The following is an 18,291-nucleotide window of genomic DNA, read 5'->3' on the forward strand; positions in this document are numbered from 1 at the left end:
ATTTTTTTTTTTTTCTTTGTCGTACGTATGTTTGTCAGATTTCAGACAATCCTTAATGCGCAAAGTGCAAGCGCGATTTTTCCTAAGCATGCATCGTTACTGTAACGTTGCTAACTTTGACCTCGTAGAGTTTCAACATTATTTCTACCCTTAGTCTTTATTCAACTTCCATTTGTTGAATCTTGAATTTCCGACGCCGATGTTATTCCCTCACTTTCCATCGTCGATTTTTCTCTTCTCTTCTCCTTTGTTATAACATTTTTCAGTCGAAATCTTTGGTACGGGAGAAAAAAAAAAAAAAAAAAAAAAAAAACCTATCGCGTACAAAGTATTTTTCAACAGCTTTGTTTATTTTTATCAGCTTTCACGTCACTCTGTTTTATAAATTCGATACTTTCTCTTCCCGCAAGTTGTTCACCTGACGTTCTCTCTTCTTGTTCTCACGAGTCGTCGTCTTGAATCTCGTTTCCTCTGTTGGGAACAAAAAAAAATAAAAAAAAGAAAAGAAACGAAAATGAATAAATTGAAACACGGGAATAATTCCGCTTCTCGTGACCTGTTTTAGGAAAACCTTCCCCCGTGAGAAACTGCTCGTTGGCAAATCAGACATACACGAGCGTTGAGGTGCGTTGTGTGCCAGGATACGACGGCGGTTTGCCACAGCGTTTCGTCCTCGAGGTTTTCCACGGCGACATTGATTTCTTATCGAGCACCCAACCGCTTTACAACGTTTCGAATCTCGACGAGCCGGTTTTTTCCCTAGCTGGCATCGAGGCGACCGTCGATGCCGGTGTTCACGTTGCCGTTTACGCCGTCAACGCCAAGGGGCGAAGCACCGCCGTCGTACTCAGCGAAGTCACCTTCAGAGACGCTGAGAAACGAACCGGTGAGTTTTTCGACATCTTCGTAATCCAGGTTCTTGGTTGATTTTTTTTTTTCTTACATCATTTCATAACGTGTGTATTACACGTAGTCACTGTAACATATGCTCAAGATCTTCAAAAAATTTTATCTTCAATTCCGTCTACGCCTGCAATTTTTTCGAATCGAAATTATCGTCGATTTTACGTCTGAATGTCGATCCGAAGATTTATTTATCAGTCTACTTTTTTGTTGTTGGATGACTGTTTTTTTTTCTCCTCTCTCTCTTCTCTTCAACTCCTTCGTGCAACCTTCGTGAAAATTATCGCGTTTGACCCAGAAACGCGGATTTTTTTGCATGTGCTTTTCGTTTTCTTTTTCTTTTTTTTTTATTTTTTTTATTAGCGTTGGTTTCTCGTGTTTATTTTATTTCATTATTTTTCTTTTTCTTTCGGCATTGTAAGTCTGGCGGGCGGACAGTTGATAAACGATAATAATAATCCCCGACAATAGTACACGCGAGGTTAGCGAATTCACTCCTGAAATAAGGCGCGCAATCTTATACATTAATTAGTCTAACAGTCTCAAGGGTAACAAAAGGGGGGAGAACCTCAATTTTCATTCGGTCGGTAATTTTCAAAAAATATTAGAACAAAAATGAAAAATGAGATAAACGAGGAAGAGAAGCGTTTGTTGCTGTCACTTGTGAGATTGGCAAATAATGAAAATTACTTTTAGACAATACTACAGTTAGACAACGAATCTTGGTCAAAGACTAGCCCTTTTTATTTGTTTTCTTTCGTTTCACTTTGTCATTTCTTCTCGTTATTGTTATTCATATTTTTTCATATTCATAGTTGTTTGCTTTTTTTATTTACCTCTTCTTTCCTCTTTTTCTTAATACTACTATTCAGTTTACTTGAATACCGGACTCGGGATTCCACGAAAACTCGAGACTTCTTTTTACTTATTCATGTTATTCAATTATTCTCGGGCTATAAATGTATACAATATATTTATGTATATTTGTTGTAGAAACATTATCATAACCTTTACGGTATACCTGAACGATTTACATAACGTGTATGTATACCTAGCTGCCACCCGTAATACAGTATTTTACACCGAATAAAAATGTATCAATAATTTATATGTCCATCGCGCACCTCTTGCGGAGGGAGGAGGGGGGGGGGGGGGGGGGGGCGGAGGAGATTTTTATCTCTTTATTCTCGTTCGCGAGACTTTGTGGTACAAGTAAAAACAAACTTGAGGTAAAGAACAAAAAACAAAAAATAAAAATGAATGAAAAGGGATGCCGAAGGACAAGAAGAACAAAAAACAACTCTAACGATACATATTGTATGATGACAAAAAAAAGAAAAGCGCACGTCTGGTTTTACTGTCCAGAAAAGAAACGCCCGATATTTTTTCTCATACTTTTCTTCCTCTCATTTTTCTTTGAACTTGTGTGACTCGCCCGGTTTCGACTTTGCTCTGAAACCTCATACTTTGTTCCTTGCCTCCGTTTTCCAGCTGCTTCATAAACTGTGAGGTATATATATATATATATATAAGTCAGAACAGTCGGGTCTTAATTCAACAAAACAACTTCACCAACGCGGGGGAAACTTTTAATTAGCGCGTGCGGCTCTCTCTCTCTCTCTTTCTCTCTTTACGCGAATATCTCTCTCGTTTCCAGAAAACGGTGAAAACGGTGTATAATTGCAAAATCTAAAAGTCCCCCTGCAATTTGACCGTGAATTGGAATTTTCGCCAAGACAGCGCGTGTAAAAAAAGGAAAAATAGATTGGAGTGAGATAAAATAGAAGGACTGAAAAAATGAAGAACAGCGTTTCTTCTTCTCCTTTACCTTTTTTTCACCCTTAGAATAAAGAATTCGCGATCTGCGAAGATCGAAGTTTATTTAACGAACGGCATCGATTTTTCAAACAGTTCGTCAAACAATATTTTAGCTCAAAACGTTTAAAGCGCTAAATAAGAAAACGAAACAAAATCACACCGTAATAAAATATAATAATAAGAATTGAAAAAAAAAAATAATATAATAAGAATTGAAAAACAAATAAATCAGCCAACCAAATTAAAATACCAAAAAATTGAAATTGTCACAAGGTCTTCTCTCTTTTGTGAATTCTCGTAGCAGGAATGTATACGCAGAGGGTTGCGTAACTTGCCTTTCCTCCTGTACAAGCAATCGAATATCAATGCACAGAAAAAGGCAGCAGACACGAGTAAACAGACAGGAAAGACGTGGGCTTATACACGTCCGTGTAATACACTCGTGATTCGAGAGAGGCTGAGTGAGGTTGTCGTTGATCGATGTTGGCTATCATTCCGCGTTAGATCCGCCAGGTTCTCCCCTCCTCGATTGGTAAAGTGACAAAAAATTACGACGCCGCCAATAAATCGGGTTTCTAACCTTTACGATCGCTGCTTTCTTCCTATTTTATCCCCCTTCATCCCCTAGGCGAAGAGAATCACGCGTCAACCGTGATAATAAAATTTCCGAGTGACTCTGCTGCAGGGTTTTCTCTTCGGATAAAAATACTTGCCACGATTTTCCCAACTCTCTTCATCCTCCTCTGCCCACTCATAATGCAGCTGTACCTGCACTTTATCTACCTCTCGTCGTATTACCCGCCGTAACTTTTGACTCCGCCCTGTCGTAAAAATGACATTTTTGATCTTCATTTTTTCATATCGCTGCGATTCTTTTGGATATTGTATATTTTAGTAAAATATATCGAGCCGATGGCAAAGAAATTATTTATGGTAGAATATTTTACTTTAAATTTTCAATAAGCAAAATTTTACTCCACACCCTATTTTTTTTCACCCTCTATATTTATCACTTCCTTTTCGTCGTTTTCCTTCGATATAACAAACCGCAGTACTGTATAAATTTCAGCGCAAGGAGAACGAAAATCTTCTCTTTGATCCTCTGCAAATAACATATTCGTACAACGTTAAAACAATGTTAGAGAAACCCCTGAAAAACACCTTTGAAAAGGTAATTTGCACAAAAATTTCGAAGCCCTTGAAAAGCTCGAATATATTATGCTTCGCGTACGGTTTATACATGTATATATTTTTTATGCTTGCATCTACATCACGTGATATATTATTTCGCACATATGTACAATATATATCGTATGCGGATGTAATTTTATTTCAACCAGCCACTCACAGATTAGCCACAACTTTTTCGCGTATTATTTTTTCACAGGAGTAATTTTCCTCGGTTTCCTTTTCCACTTTCCTCCAAAGTCCTTTTCGCATATCATCTTTTCACAAGAGGCATTTTTTTTTTGTTTATTTAGATCCCTTTTTTACTTCCCTGCAACGTGAAGAATATTTTTTTTTCTATCGTATTGTTTTTTTTTTTTTTCCCTTAGAATCCGTTCATTCACTCTCATCAAAGTGAGACGCTTTTTTCCGTTCGCAAGGAATATAAACTTGTTGAGACGAACTTCGGTATTACGGATTCATAAAAATTCGAAACGCTCGGTTTTCGTAAAATAATTTACCCCATCATCATCCCCTGTGATATTTCGCACGTCTAACGTAATCAGCCATGCAGACAACCCGCAAAATTATAATCCATATTGCTAGAGTTACACGAATTCGTAACGAAGGCGAAACCCTGGAGGCGGTTCGAGTTTTGGGCGGCAGGGGTTGAATAATTTCAGGCTTAAGACGAGGTTAGGTTAGGATCTACAAGGTTATACAGGTACCTTCTCTATACCTGTAGCATTTTCAACCCCATCCCTTACACGTACACGGGGAAACTCGAATTAAGGGAAGGCGCAGGGCTGCCGGGGTTTTCGTTTTATAAACGACGCAATGAAGGAAACGAGATAACGGCTTTTAATCTCCCTTTCTCGTTTCCCTCGTTTTACCCATCGATCAATTCCAGGGGTAGGTACACATTTATTTATCCCTGCATAGAACATATCCAAATCGACGAACGAAATGGTTAAACACAAAATTTAGTATCAATTGTGCGAACGTATAGGAAGAACAAAAATTGAAACTAAAAACGGTGGAAAACCAACCCATCGTTTTAAGGGTCTGAAGGTTACTGAAATATTCTCAAGATTTCTGTTCTTCATTTGAAATATTTCCAGACCAGTTCCATTTTTTTTTTTTTTATGAACTTGACGATGAAACCGGTCTAGAAACGTTCCAAGTCAGAAATCGAAGCGCAGAGAAAAGAAGTCGTTCTTTTTTGACCAGTTGAATAAAAAATTCGAAAAAATACAGAGTACAGTATCAGAGTTGGGATAATTGCAGAAAAATTTGACGAGGAAAATGAAATATGGCGAGGATCAGACGTTCGTTGGGTTCGCATGGAATTCCCATTGCATGCATATTATACGTGTATACGCGAGTAAATAATACCAGTCGGACAATTTCAAGGCGAGACAATTGGGCAATCCTCTGATAAGCGCTTGTTACTCCGCATCCCACGGCTATTACAGACGTAAACGACAGAGACGCAGAGACGTCGTATACTCGAGTGAGCGGGACAGCGGCGCTCTTCCCAAACCGGATATCACCTCGTGCATATTCATGTGTTATATACGTATGCGTACAACGTTTGTTACCGTAATTAACTAAAGTCGTTAACCACAATCTATTCGTCATTTCCATTTCACAGAATTATGAATTCCAGATATTCAAGAATCATTTGAAAGAGCTTCCGGTTGCTTGGGGGTGGTCCGTTATTTCAGTTTCTTAATTTGTCATCTTTTTTAACCGGCTTACTCTTACGTGGTTGTTTGTTTGTTTGTTTGTTTTTTTTTTCTTGGAAAATGAAATTTCGATTTCCTTCAAGTTCGCGTTTTACAAAAGTGCCACACGCCATTTTTGGGGAACAGCAAAAAGGAACGTGGAAATGAAACGAGAAGTTATACCGTGTACTCTTCATAACTTCCCGCTCCCGAGGCGCTACACGAAGAGATAAGGCGAGAAACGGGAGAATTATCATCTTGCAGATATAGAGACGTTAAAAAAGGGTATTTTAAGCAAAGTAGTTCACCGTTCAGACTGAATTAACGAAAGATATTTATCTTGGGAGCGCAATTATACGCCCGGAATAACTCCGAGAGAGAATGAGAGAAAGAGAGAGGGTGGCGCGTACCGTGAATGTAAATCACGGTCTTCAACCCTCGACTTTCAGACTCGGTTTATTCCTACGTATTTGTTCGTACGGATGATACTCGATCCCGTTCGAACGCCAAATTCAATTCTCCCACTCTTTGTAAACCCAAATCAATTTCTTCGTTTATTTATTACTCCAAAGTAACGAACAACAATAACGTCAAAACGCGAATAATGAAATTGAAAATCACCATGAAGAACCTGTGAAAAAAAAAAAAAATTATTCAGTCGTGAAAAGAAACTTTGCAATGTAAAAATAAATAAACAAGGATTGTATATTATGGTTGTATACCAAATGCGTGTGTGCAGTAATTTAACCGAGGCTTTTCTTCTCTTCCTCGCGTGTAAAACTGGCGGAACTGAGGGAAAAGAGGAGAAAATAGAAGGATAAGGAGAAGAAACAGGGTATCCAATTTCATGGTTAGTGTAATACTCGTCGTCGCCGAAAGGAGGAACCGTTTTATTAGACGATCCTTGCAGCACCCGTCGTTGTATTATAAAGATAAGACCTCTTTATATTATCGGGGTACCGGATGACATGCGGGGGAAAGAGAAAGGGGGAAGAAAAAAGGGAAGAAAAAAAAAAAGTACAAAATAAACGTTTGCAAGATTTTGCGACGAGGAACGAAGTTCGAAGATTAGTTGTCAGCCTCAGCCTCTTTTTTTCTCTCCCTGATTAAGTAATTTATGATTACGAAATACGAAATAGGTACTACCTTAAAAAAAAGAAATTCTGCTGTACCCTGTGAAGTGATTTTTATTTTTGGGTTTTTTTTTTTGTTAATTAAATAAAAATAGAAATCATTCGTCAACCTGTCCTGTTCATTGTTTTCTTTTTCATTTCGCAAAATATTGTCAAATCATCATGCAGAAAATTAATTAAATACCATAAAAGAATAAGATCGTTGATTTTTACGGAACACGTGATTTTTTGAGGAAAAGAGAAGCGAGAAACATTTTCATTCGAATTTCTCATCATCTCTTATATTTCTTATCCGTTGTTTCTTCTGATTTACGGTAGACTTGTTATTTAACCCGTAGCTACCAACCTGAACAAACATACTTTCCGGCTGCGGTTTCCTGTACGAAAACCTTAAGTGGATTGCTCAACGTTGTGCACACCCACCCTCACATTCTGGGTGAGGTGCAGCACAATGGTAGAACATAAAGAGAGAGAGAGACGACGTCGAGGCAAGAAATAGTTTCGTTAATCATCCAACTGGAAAAAGCATCGACAGCGCAACATCTCTAATCCTCTTCTTTTCACTCATTTCTCTATAAACGTCTCTTCTTCCTAAAATTACATAATGTACCTTGGAAAGTCCAGTTTTCGTTCGAATAATTTTGCCACGTATACTAAGATTGAAGATTAAATTTATACAGCAATTCATATCCAAATTTTAATTCCAATTAATACGTCCATTTCGAATTTGGATCCAAACTTGAGGAGATAGAAGAAGAACCCCGAAACCATATTTCTCGACAGTAAAAACTTCCAACCGAACAGTTTGCTCCCTAATTCACCGATCGCTTCGCTCCTTCCTTCATTCGTCGGCCAATCGATTCGCTCGATATTCTTCTATCTTCCGTTCGCAGGTCAGCATTCCGGTATGGCGATGTCACCGTTGATAGGAGTGGCAGTGGGAGCGGCGGTTACTCTGGGATCAGTCGTCTTAGTCGTGATGATAAGAGCACGTCGAGAGCGGGTCTCGAAGACCCGGAATCACGAGAAAACAACGGAAATAAACGACGTTCCAAACTCCCAGCAGTACCCTCTGCAAAACATTCAAACGACCATCGAGACCGACCCTGATGTTATTCCAAATAAATTTGGTGAGTTGTTTCCATTCTCCTTACATTATATTCTTCGTTGTCTTCGTTGTCTTCGTATTCATCGTCTTGGGTACACATCTTTCCTCATTCCTCATTCGTCATCTTCGTCGTTCTTGTATCGAATCTCAACTCGGTCTCCTTTCTCTTCACCTTGGAATCGGAAGTCAACTTCATTTTTTACAGTTTCTTTTCCATCCCAACGCGATCCTCGCCGTTATCTTTCTTCATTTCTTCTCCCTTCGCGTCAAACATCACCTTGACAATTAGTGAATACTTTCATCCTCGTCCCGATCTCATCTCTTCCCCATCTTCCGTACACCCTTTTAAATAAAAGCAGGCGGTCAAATGTAGTCAGGGACCTTGATTCGAGGTCAAGATAAGCCGCCAAAAGTGTCAGGATAACGATGAAGATGGTTAAAAAGCCACCGTTTACCGGGTAAGCCAAACCGTAAATCAAGGTTCACGAGCGGTACCTTATATTCAACCACACCATATTCCCCCCTAAGTGTAATCTTCATAATCCTTATCTCCGTCCTCTGATCCTCATCGTGTCCCCTCCTTCTTTCATCGCGTTCACCCTCATCCGGCGTGCAATCTTCCTCCCTCCTGGCACGCCTGCAATTTTTCTCCCTCGTCCTCCCTCATCCTCCTCCTCGCGTTTCTCCGTCACCTTCTTCGTCGCGACCGTTAAGCGCAAACCTCTGCCGTCAGAAGGCGGTGGCAACCTGGTCGAGGTCAGTCCGCCCAGCTATCAGTGTCAGATCGGCGGCTATCCACCGGGTCAATGGGTCACCCCGGGACCTACGCCCAGCATAGACGAGCTCTGCCAAAAGTTCGCCGGCCGTCCTACGGAGCTGAGGCTACCATCGAGGAGCACCATACCCTGCATGCCGGGTGTCGTCGTCTGCGGTGCTCAGGGCGTCATCGTAGCCGGCGAATGCCTCGACGGCGAGGCGATCAAGAGGCGTTTAATGGCCAACAGGCTACCGGAGAGCTGCGTCTAGGCGACTCGGAACAATTCGTTATTCGATGTATAAGCGAGTAATAATGTAGTTAAATTTATGATAACTGTGACGAACGAACCGAAGAGATGAGATTAATTTACGTGCTTTCGGTGAGTAATAATTATATAGCGAAGAGATAAATAAGTTTTTTCAAAGTTTTTATACTTCTCCTTCTTTCGATACAATTTTTCCTACCTAGTTTTCTTTTCCTATGGTACTTGACAAGTTTCGAAACTCCGTGTTACGAAAATTTCCCAATCATCCGTGTCACCTTTTTATTAGATTTTCGGTATTTTCGTTTTCCCTTCTCATTATGTATATATTAATCATTTACAATGAATTTCCTTGACTGAATAATATATATATATTTTTTTTTAAACTCATTTCTCGAAACTAAACGATAATAAGAATAAAAATTTTCCGCGACGTGACGAAGATGTCGGAACGGATAACGCAAAAAAGTAAGAGACGATTATTAGTCAATAAAAAAAGAAAAAAAAAATAAACAAATAACTTTTCAATTGTACAATAAATAAATTTAAATCGATAACAATACAACGGAAAAAAAAGACCGCAAGACAAATTAAAATATAACTTCGAACGTGAAGTATAAACAAATAATTAAATCAATGAATTCCTACGATGAGTCTGTGCGTGCGGAACTATTTGTGTGCGTGAGCGTGTGTGTTTGTTTGATTGTACGCGAAGAAGAATAAAAACAAAAAAACGGTAAATAGAACAAGATGGCAAAAGCACAAACTACAAAAACATAAAAATTTCCGTGTAATTTAGATAAAAATTAAATTAAAATAATGAAAATTGTAAGAGAAGGTTGGAATGGAATTGAATGAAATAAAGTGTGCGAGAGAATGCTGATGTAACCAGAAGAAAAAAAAAATACTAGAATAAGAAGAAAAAAAATTGAAAAAAAGTATTGCTGTTTGTTAGCTGATATTATATCACTGTATATAATTGTTATAAATCTTTAGTGGTAGGTGACACTATCATTATTATGGTTATTACGATTATCACTATCGTTATTAATTATACATCGCCGTATTATCGATTTTAAAAATTTATCAACGAGTTATCTGCGCAGTTTGAATTATACCTATCTATTTTTTTTTTTTTTCTGCTAAAATTAGCAATTATTATTTCGTACGAAAGAAGATAAGGGCGAAAAAATATATACATCACAGCTTTGAACAAACTGTTTCACTTGCTTACAGTTTATTCAGTTATTAATGTTATTTATTTATTTGTTATATTAGTAACAGTGAGAAGTGCAGATTGAGAGAAAAAGAGAATTAAACAAATTAGTCTTTATCGAATGAAAACGAACGACAACGTCTATATCATTATTATTATAAATATATACATAATAATTATACAATATACACGTTATACATGTATACATACGCATGCAAATGTATTTTATTTGCAAAAGATAACAACTTTAGGCTCCTGAGGACAAAAAATGTGAGACTAGAAAAAAAAAAAAAAAAAAAAAAAAACCAATCATAAAAAACCTTCCATTTTTTTCCAATTCTTATGACATTGTAAATACTTCACGAGCATATCGGCATCGCTATCATTACTTTATTATGCCTACATATAACAAAAACAATAATAATAATAATAATAATAATAATAATAATACTAATAATAGTAGTAAGAATAATACTAACAACGTAAAAATAATAAATTCATGTCAATGTCAGGAATCAAGCACGATAATTGTGTATGTAATTAAATAAGGAGATCTCGCATTGTAAAATAGAAGAATTCCGTCAATCCGTAATGTTAATGCGATTATTATTGTTATCATTATAATAATCTCCATATCATTAAGCAATGAACGAATAATAATAACAATAATACATCATCCTATATTATTAAATGTGTAAATAATATAAATATACTTAAGTATGATACAAATACATATAACATAAATTATGTACGTGATATTGGTATGATGTAAAAATTACGAAACAAGAAACATTTAGCTCGTGGATTTCCCAAAATAAAACCGTTCTAACTGTCGAAATACTTGAAAAAACAAGACGAAGAAAATATGTGAATTAATTATTTGCAGAAAACAAAGAAGAAGGGAAAAAAAGACAAGAATCAAATGAGAAATAAACATGTTTTCGTTCCTTCTAAATATTATTTATAGAGTTTCTCATGATGCGCGACTACAGTAGGAGAAACTGGAGAAGAAGAATATTACAAAGGTAAGAATATTCAACGATAATCGATATCAATACACCGACATGTTTATATTTTCTTTCGTTCCTCTACACATTCTTAAATTGCTAAAAAGGAGAAGAGCACAGAGAAGTTCCATAAATTTTCACCAATTTTCCTTTATCTTATTCTCTTCATTTTTCGTCTAATTCGATTTCAATTCGCGTAATCTTCTAATATGCATATGCATGTACATACATATCCAAGGCTATACATATCCCACCCATATATACTTACCAAGACATCTTACGACCGAGTCTAAGTATTCAAATGGTGGAAAATTCACTTTTCAATTGGTTGCACACTCGGTATACTTTTAGCGGTGAAATCGGTACGCGCGAGTTACTGCGACGCGGGAAAGAAAGAGAAATAAACATATAAGGGTGAAAGAGGGGCGAAAAGTTTCGAAAGGACGAACTTCGATCTTTCCCTTCAACGGCAGCCGCAGCAGCCTACCTACCAACACCCATCGACCAAATCCCCCGAGTTAATTAAGCATTCTGAAGTTGTGTTACTTTCGAAGTTCACCGGGGCGGGTACCCGAGTCACTCGGGAAGACAGGGGACGACGAAGAATAATGAGAAGAAGAAAAAAAAAAAGAATAAGAGGAGAAGTGATCAGAAAAAAAAAAAACAATCCGATTGATACTTCGGCATGAGAATCTGAGACGGCGGTTCGAAATCGAATGAAATCGGAAAGGAAGTTACATTTAGAGCGACTCGAGTTGTTATAAAATCGGTTTCATTCGGTGAAGACACCACTTATAATAACTTTAAGCCACTTGATAAATCAGATGAAATGATGTTAACCCCTTCGGTCACAAGAAACCAATTAATGGTACCCTATTCTCATTTCCTTTTTTATATTATTTATATCTCATTCAAGAAGACCGTCTAAAACAATGTTGATAGTTCACCGCGTTTTCATCCTATTTTAGGTGTTGTTATTAATTTTATTAAATTTTTAACATCAGATTCGCATTCGGCGTCGAAATATACATAGGAAACGCATAATTGCACCTCCGTGCCAAAGACAAAAGAAAAAATGCTGAATTGCGTGACTGAATGGGTTAAATGACCTGAAATCGACATAAATTTTTTTTCGAGAACAGTCACGGAAAGAGTTGCGTTTCAGGTCAGACGTGAAAGGAGACGCGGGTATCGTGAAGATTACTTAAGATGCAGGCTCTCAGTTCTCCCTGGAGGACGCGAACTTCGACCTGTCTCCTTTCTTCTTCACTCCTCCACCTCAGGGGGCAAAAAATGAATGAAACGCTTACAGAATGCCTAATCCGGAGACACTGCATGATCTGGAACCTCGTGCACACCGCCCTCCACGTAAGTTCCTGATTCAGGGTCTGATGTTGAAAACTAAAATTGCTCTTAATTGCGCTTAGTTCGCAGAGTGAAAATTACAACTGTAGCGTTTAAACCTCTCGGTCTTCATCCGCGAGGCTAAATCAATGTTCGTTGTACAGATGCAAAAATACTTTTAAGATGTCGTTGTTATTATTGGGACAAGAACGTAAATTCAGGGGTGGAATTGATTGATCATTGACAGGTTCTTGCGATACTGAAATAAATTTATGAAAAACACACGCACGCGCAAAATGAAGTGTAAATAAATTTTCCGATTCTACGTCAATTTTGCGTTCACCACTCTTGTGCGAGCCCTCCACCATTTCCGCCGTTACCCGTTAATGGACGATTATACTCGAGTTATACATTTCGGAATTTATTGTTTCGATTGTATTCCTGCACTTACGGTGGTGCTGATTACTTTTTAATTGCATTGAAACCCCCTGGAGAGTCGCGCCGGCTGCTTGCATCCGTTTCACGTTTAATAGTAGCTAATGAATCGGATTGCGGCGAGTGGGAAAGCAGCTTTTAGCATCCGGGGAAAGGGTGAGACGGTCGAGTGACGTCATAACCGATTTACGAAATTTATTCTACGCAAACAAGTGTATATATTACATACATACATACGTCAACACAGTCTTACGATTACACGCTATAATCCCGGATGCAATTCCGCAGCTTTTGATAAGCTCTTCATCTACGTATTTAACTTGTTAAAATTTTTGTTCCCAGCTCCTTTATCGCCGCTGCTGACTTCCTCGCAGGGGAAAAATAGCTCGGACATCTTTTCCTCCAGCTTCGTCGGAACGCCGATCGTCAGTCCCACTATACTCAGTACCGCTCTGTTGTAACCGTCCAATAGTTTGTGCCTCACGTTTTCCAGGTGTGGAACCTTCGTCTGTATCAAGTGTAGTGTACCAATTATTGCAATATTTCTTATTTATTTCTAAGTGCACACTTTACAGATTTATATATATATATATATGTATATATAAATTTTTTGCATCAGTATTTGTCAAAAATTTTTCAAGCCGTACCTTAAGAAAAAAATTAAATAATGAACCACTCTACTAAACATACTGTACGCTTTGATTTTGATGAAACTGTAAATCGTCATGTTTGAGAACACTGAATAAACCATCGTTCGAATGCATTTCCCCCTAGTTTCTGTAAACCTTATTCTAGATATAGCCTAATACTTTAACTAGGGTGACAAAACTAGTACAATTTCATCGACAGCTATCGTCCTGTCTCCAACATTTATTTTCTCGTCTATTGTCTCTAAATTTTATAACACTCTGAAACCATCTTCTCGTTTTATCCTGGAGGATATCTTCTTGAGCAATTGATGACTGACTCGAAACGATTTTTTATAATCTTTAATTACTCCGAAATTCGGAGTGACACTTAACATGCGAATACTCACATCCTTGACATCGACAACGTTCGGAAGAACAGGGGAAACTGACTTGACGATGCGGCCATAAAGATTTTCAGTTTCCTCAGAGTCGCCCCAGACGCCTTCGGCTGTTGTCCAGTAGACAAGGCCTGCGGCAATGACGGATTTCAGAAGTCCATTGGCCAACCATCGTATTTTCGTCACCAGCGTTTCAGGCGGTGGTTTTTGGGAACATTCGCACAGCTGTGAATATGCGCGGGACTATATCATCCCCTTGGCTCGAGCGGGTCATTTTGGGACTCGGATGGTACGTGAGGGGGAATTGCGAATCACCTTAGGTGGAAGCGTCCTCTCGACGTCGCGACGCATGCAGACGCGGACTGGGACTGGCCGTGAACTTCTGTACGATGATCTAGAGTCCGGACATGGAGTCCTCACGTCCGCGTTGACAAGCTTCTGGACCTGGCGTGGCGGAGCGGAGTTCTTCGTATTTGAGAGATTGATCGTTCGAGCGATGCATTGCGATCCTTTTTTCATCGTTTTATACTTGAGAATTTTCTTCGTTGAAATTTATGGCGAGTTTCTAATTGTAAGTGGGCAGGTGACGCATTACTGACCGGTGCGAAACGATCTGCGCGAATTGATGATCGTGCGGTTACTTTGCACGTCAAAAGCGAAGGTATCTGACTCTGTTGTCTAGACAACGCAGGAAGCTCGGATGTTTTAGCACGTGAATACGATGTAAGGGGAATTTCATGTGCATAGTTGGTTGTTCACTTCCATGGTGCACATATAGGTCCAATGAGGAAACGTAAAAAAATCTCAGCTGCAGATCTTTGATAAATACCTTATCTATAAAAGAAAAGAAAAGGGATTTCAGCGGAAAATTGTCCCTGGAATCACCAAAACATATTGGGTCTATCGAAGACAGAGATTATTTGGATTATTTGCTCCTTCGTCGACGCTGTACGTCTAGACTCATGCGCCCCAGCTTGATCAAAGGAGCGTGCGTAGACTTTGCTAGGCTGTAGCTGGAACATAGTATCGTCTGTTATCGGCGCTAAGTAACTGAAGGCATGCCCGCTTGCGTGAGAGGGCATGTGATCGCTGATTTTCGTGCCACTTCCTCTTAGACCTAAGCGAATCGGAGAAATTTCAGCAAAAATGACTCCTGGTATCAGGAGCACAGAAGAACCGAGGAGCTCTTCCAAAAACAGGGACACATTGATTGATTGATTGACTGCATGTGATGTGGACGCTGTATGACTGAAGGCATGCCTGCTTGATTAAGAGAGCATGTGATCGCGAAATTATCCCGCTATTATATCTTAGACCTAAGCGAACCGGAGAAATTTCAGCAAAAATGACTCCTGGTATCAGGAGCACAGGAGAACCAAGGAGCTCTTCCAAAAACAGGGACACATTGATTGATTGATCGACTGCATGTGATGTCGACGCTGTATGACTGAAAGCATGTATGCTTGATTGAGAGGGCATGTGATCGCAAATTTTCCCGCCACTTTATCTTAGACTTAAGCGAAACGGAGAAATTTCAGCGAAAATGACTCCTGGTATCAGGAGCACAGGAGAACCGAGGAGCTCTTCTAAAAACAGGGACACATTGATTAATTGATTGACTGCATGTGATGTGGACGCTGTGTGACTGAAGGCATGCATGCTCCGAGTATCAGGAGCGCAGAAAAACCGAGGAGCTCTTCTAAACACAGGGACACATTGAGTGACTGCATGTGATGTCGACGCTGTGTGACTGAAGGCATGCCTGCTTGATTGAGAGGGCATGTGATCGCTAATTTTCCCGCCATTTTCTGTTAGACCTAAGCGAATCGGAGAAATTTCAGCGAAAATGACTCCTGGTATCAGGAGCACAGGAGTACCGAGGAGCTCTTCTAAAAACATGGACACATTGATTGATTGATTGACTGCACGTGATGTCGACGCTGTATGATTAAAGGCATGCATGCTCCGAGTATCAGGAGCGCAGAAAAACCGAGGAGCTCTTCTGAACACAGGGACACATTGATTGACTGCATGTGATGTGGACGCTGTGTGACTAAGGGCATGCCTGCTTGATTGAGAGTGCATGTTATTGATGATTTTCCCGCCATTTTATCTTAGACCTAAGCGAAACGGAGAAATTTCAGCAAAAATGACTCCTGGTATCAGGAGCACAGGAGAACCAAAGAGCTCTTCTAAAAACAGGGACACATTGATTGATTGATTGACTGCATGTGATGTCGACGCTGTATGACTGAAAGCATGCATGCTTGATTGAGAGGGCATGTGATTGCAAATTTTCCCGCCATTTTATCTTGGACTTAAGCGAAACGGAGAAATTTCAGCGAAAATGACTCCTGGTATCAGGAGCACAGGAGTACCGAGGAGCTCTTCTAAAAACATTGACACATTGATTGATTGATTGACTGCATGTGATGTCGACGCTGTGTGACTGAAGGCATGCCTGCTTGATTGAGAGGGCATGTGATCGCTAATTTTCCCGCCATTTTATCTTAGACTTAAGCAAAACGGAGAAATTTCAGCGAAAATGACTCCTGGTATCAGGAGCACAGGAGAACCGAGGAGCTCTTCTGAAAACAGGGACACATTGATTGATTGATTGACTGCATGTGATGTGGACGCTGTGTGACTGAAGGCATGCATGCTCCGAGTATCAGGAGCGCAGAAAAACCGAGGAGCTCTTCTAAACACAGGGACACATTGATTGACTGCATGTGATGTGGACGCTGTGTGACTGAGGGCATGCCTGCTTGATTGAGAGTGCATGTTATTGATGATTTTCCCGCCATTTTATCTTAGACCTAAGCGAAACGGAGAAATTTCAGCAAAAATGACTCCTGGTATCAGGAGCACAGGAGAACCAAAGAGCTCTTCTCAAAACAGGGACACATTGATTGATTGATTGACTGCATGTGATGTCGACGCTGTATGACTGAAAGCATGCATGCTTGATTGAGAGGGCATGTGATTGCAAATTTTCCCGCCATTTTATCTTGGATTTAAGCGAAACGGAGAAATTTCAGCGAAAATGACTCCTGGTATCAGGAGCACAGGAGTACCGAGGAGCTCTTCTAAAAACATGGACACATTGATTGATTGATTGACTGCATGTGATGTCGTCGCTGTGTGACTGAAGGCATGCCTGCTTGATTGAGAGAGCATGTGATTGCGAAATTTTCCCGCCATTTTATCTTAGACCTAAGCGAATCGGAGAAATTTCAGCAAAAATGACTCCTGGTATCAGGAGCACAGGAGAACCGAGGAGCTCTTCTAAAAACAGGGACACATTGATTGATTGATTGACTGCACGTGATGTCGACGCTGTATGATTAAAGGCATGCATGCTCCGAGTATCAGGAGCGCAGAAAAACCGAGGAGCTCTTCTAAACACAGGGACACATCAATTGACTGCATGTGATGTCGACGCTGTGTGACTGAAGGCATGCCTGCTTGATTGAGAGGGCATGTGATCGCTAATTTTCCCGCCATTTTATCTTAGACTTAAGCGAAACGGAGAAATTTCAGCGAAAATGACTCCTGGTATCAGGAGCACAGGAGAACCGAGGAGCTCTTCTGAAAACAGGGACACATTGATTGATTGATTGACTGCATGTGATGTGGACGCTGTGTGACTGAAGGCATGCATGCTCCGAGTATCAGGAGCGCAGAAAAACCGAGGAGCTCTTCTAAACACAGGGACACATTGATTGACTGCATGTGATGTGGACGCTGTGTGACTAAGGGCATGCCTGCTTGATTGAGAGTGCATGTTATTGATGATTTTCCCGCCATTTTATCTTAGACCTAAGCGAAACGGAGAAATTTCAGCAAAAATGACTCCTGGTATCAGGAGCACAGGAGAACCAAAGAGCTCTTCTAAAAACAGGGACACATTGATTGATTGATTGACTGCATGTGATGTCGACGCTGTGTGACTGAAGGCATGCCTGCTTGATTGAGAGAGCATGTGATTGCGAAATTTTCCCGCCATTTTATCTTAGACCTAAGCGAATCGGAGAAATTCCAGCAAAAATGACTCCTGGTATCAGGAGCACAGGAGAACCGAGGAGCTCTTCTAAAAACAGGGACACATTGATTGATTGATTGACTGCACGTGATGTCGACGCTGTATGATTAAAGGCATGCATGCTCCGAGTATCAGGAGCGCAGAAAAACCGAGGAGCTCTTCTAAACACAGGGACACATTGATTGACTGCATGTGATGTCGACGCTGTGTGACTGAAGGCATGCCTGCTTGATTGAGAGAGCATGTGATCGCGAAATTTTCCCGCCATTTTATCTTAGACCTAAGCGAATCGGAGAAATTCCAGCAAAAATGACTCCTGGTATCAGGAGCACAGGAGAACCG

The 18,291-nt window shown here is 39.8% G+C and overlaps 2 protein-coding genes across 7 annotated transcripts in view; one reads left to right on the forward strand and one right to left on the reverse strand.

Annotated features, from left to right (window-relative positions):
• The window catches only part of LOC124222723 (protein turtle homolog B), a 164,206-nt gene extending 150,588 nt beyond the window's left edge, over positions 1–13,618 (forward strand). Inside the window, exons 12-15 of one of the 6 annotated variants that reach the window (XR_011177589.1) lie at positions 566–886; positions 7,642–7,878; positions 12,264–12,466; positions 13,220–13,618. Coding sequence is in view for 4 of the 6 variants with exons in the window: in XM_046633972.2 (XP_046489928.1) it covers positions 566–886; positions 7,642–7,878; positions 8,590–8,882 (851 nt within the window). In the remaining 2 variants the exon portion in view is untranslated. Of the gene's footprint in view, positions 1–565; positions 887–7,086; positions 7,231–7,641; positions 7,879–8,589; positions 9,845–12,263; positions 12,467–13,219 lie in introns of those variants that run through there. The other 5 variants (XR_011177588.1, XM_046633972.2, XM_046633973.2 and 2 more) reach the window with 5 other exon arrangements.
• LOC124223262 (uncharacterized) lies at positions 13,185–14,423 on the reverse strand. The gene is made up of 3 exons (XM_046635065.1): positions 14,220–14,423; positions 13,914–14,129; positions 13,185–13,385 (listed from the first exon to the last, which is right to left on the reverse strand). The coding sequence occupies exons 1-3, from the start codon at positions 14,421–14,423 to the stop codon at positions 13,185–13,187; spliced, it is 621 nt and encodes a 206-aa protein (XP_046491021.1).
• Positions 14,424–18,291: the final 3,868 nt, after the last annotated feature.

This window comes from Neodiprion pinetum, chromosome 7 (assembly GCF_021155775.2).
Source record: "Neodiprion pinetum isolate iyNeoPine1 chromosome 7, iyNeoPine1.2, whole genome shotgun sequence".
NCBI lineage: Eukaryota > Metazoa > Arthropoda > Insecta > Hymenoptera > Diprionidae > Neodiprion > Neodiprion pinetum.

What these genes read in the sequence shown, in the direction of transcription:
- LOC124223262 (XM_046635065.1), bottom strand. Translation starts at nt 14,423, where the DNA reads ATGAAAAAAGGATCGCAATGCATCGCTCGAACGATCAATCTCTCAAAT. An exon ending in AGAGGACGCTTCCACCTAAG is followed by an intron (nt 14,130 to 14,219) that starts GTGATTCGCAAT and finishes GCATATTCACAG; the next exon opens with CTGTGCGAATGTTCCCAAAA. An exon ending in ACGTTGTCGATGTCAAGGAT is followed by an intron (nt 13,386 to 13,913) that starts GTGAGTATTCGC and finishes CACTTGATACAG; the next exon opens with ACGAAGGTTCCACACCTGGA.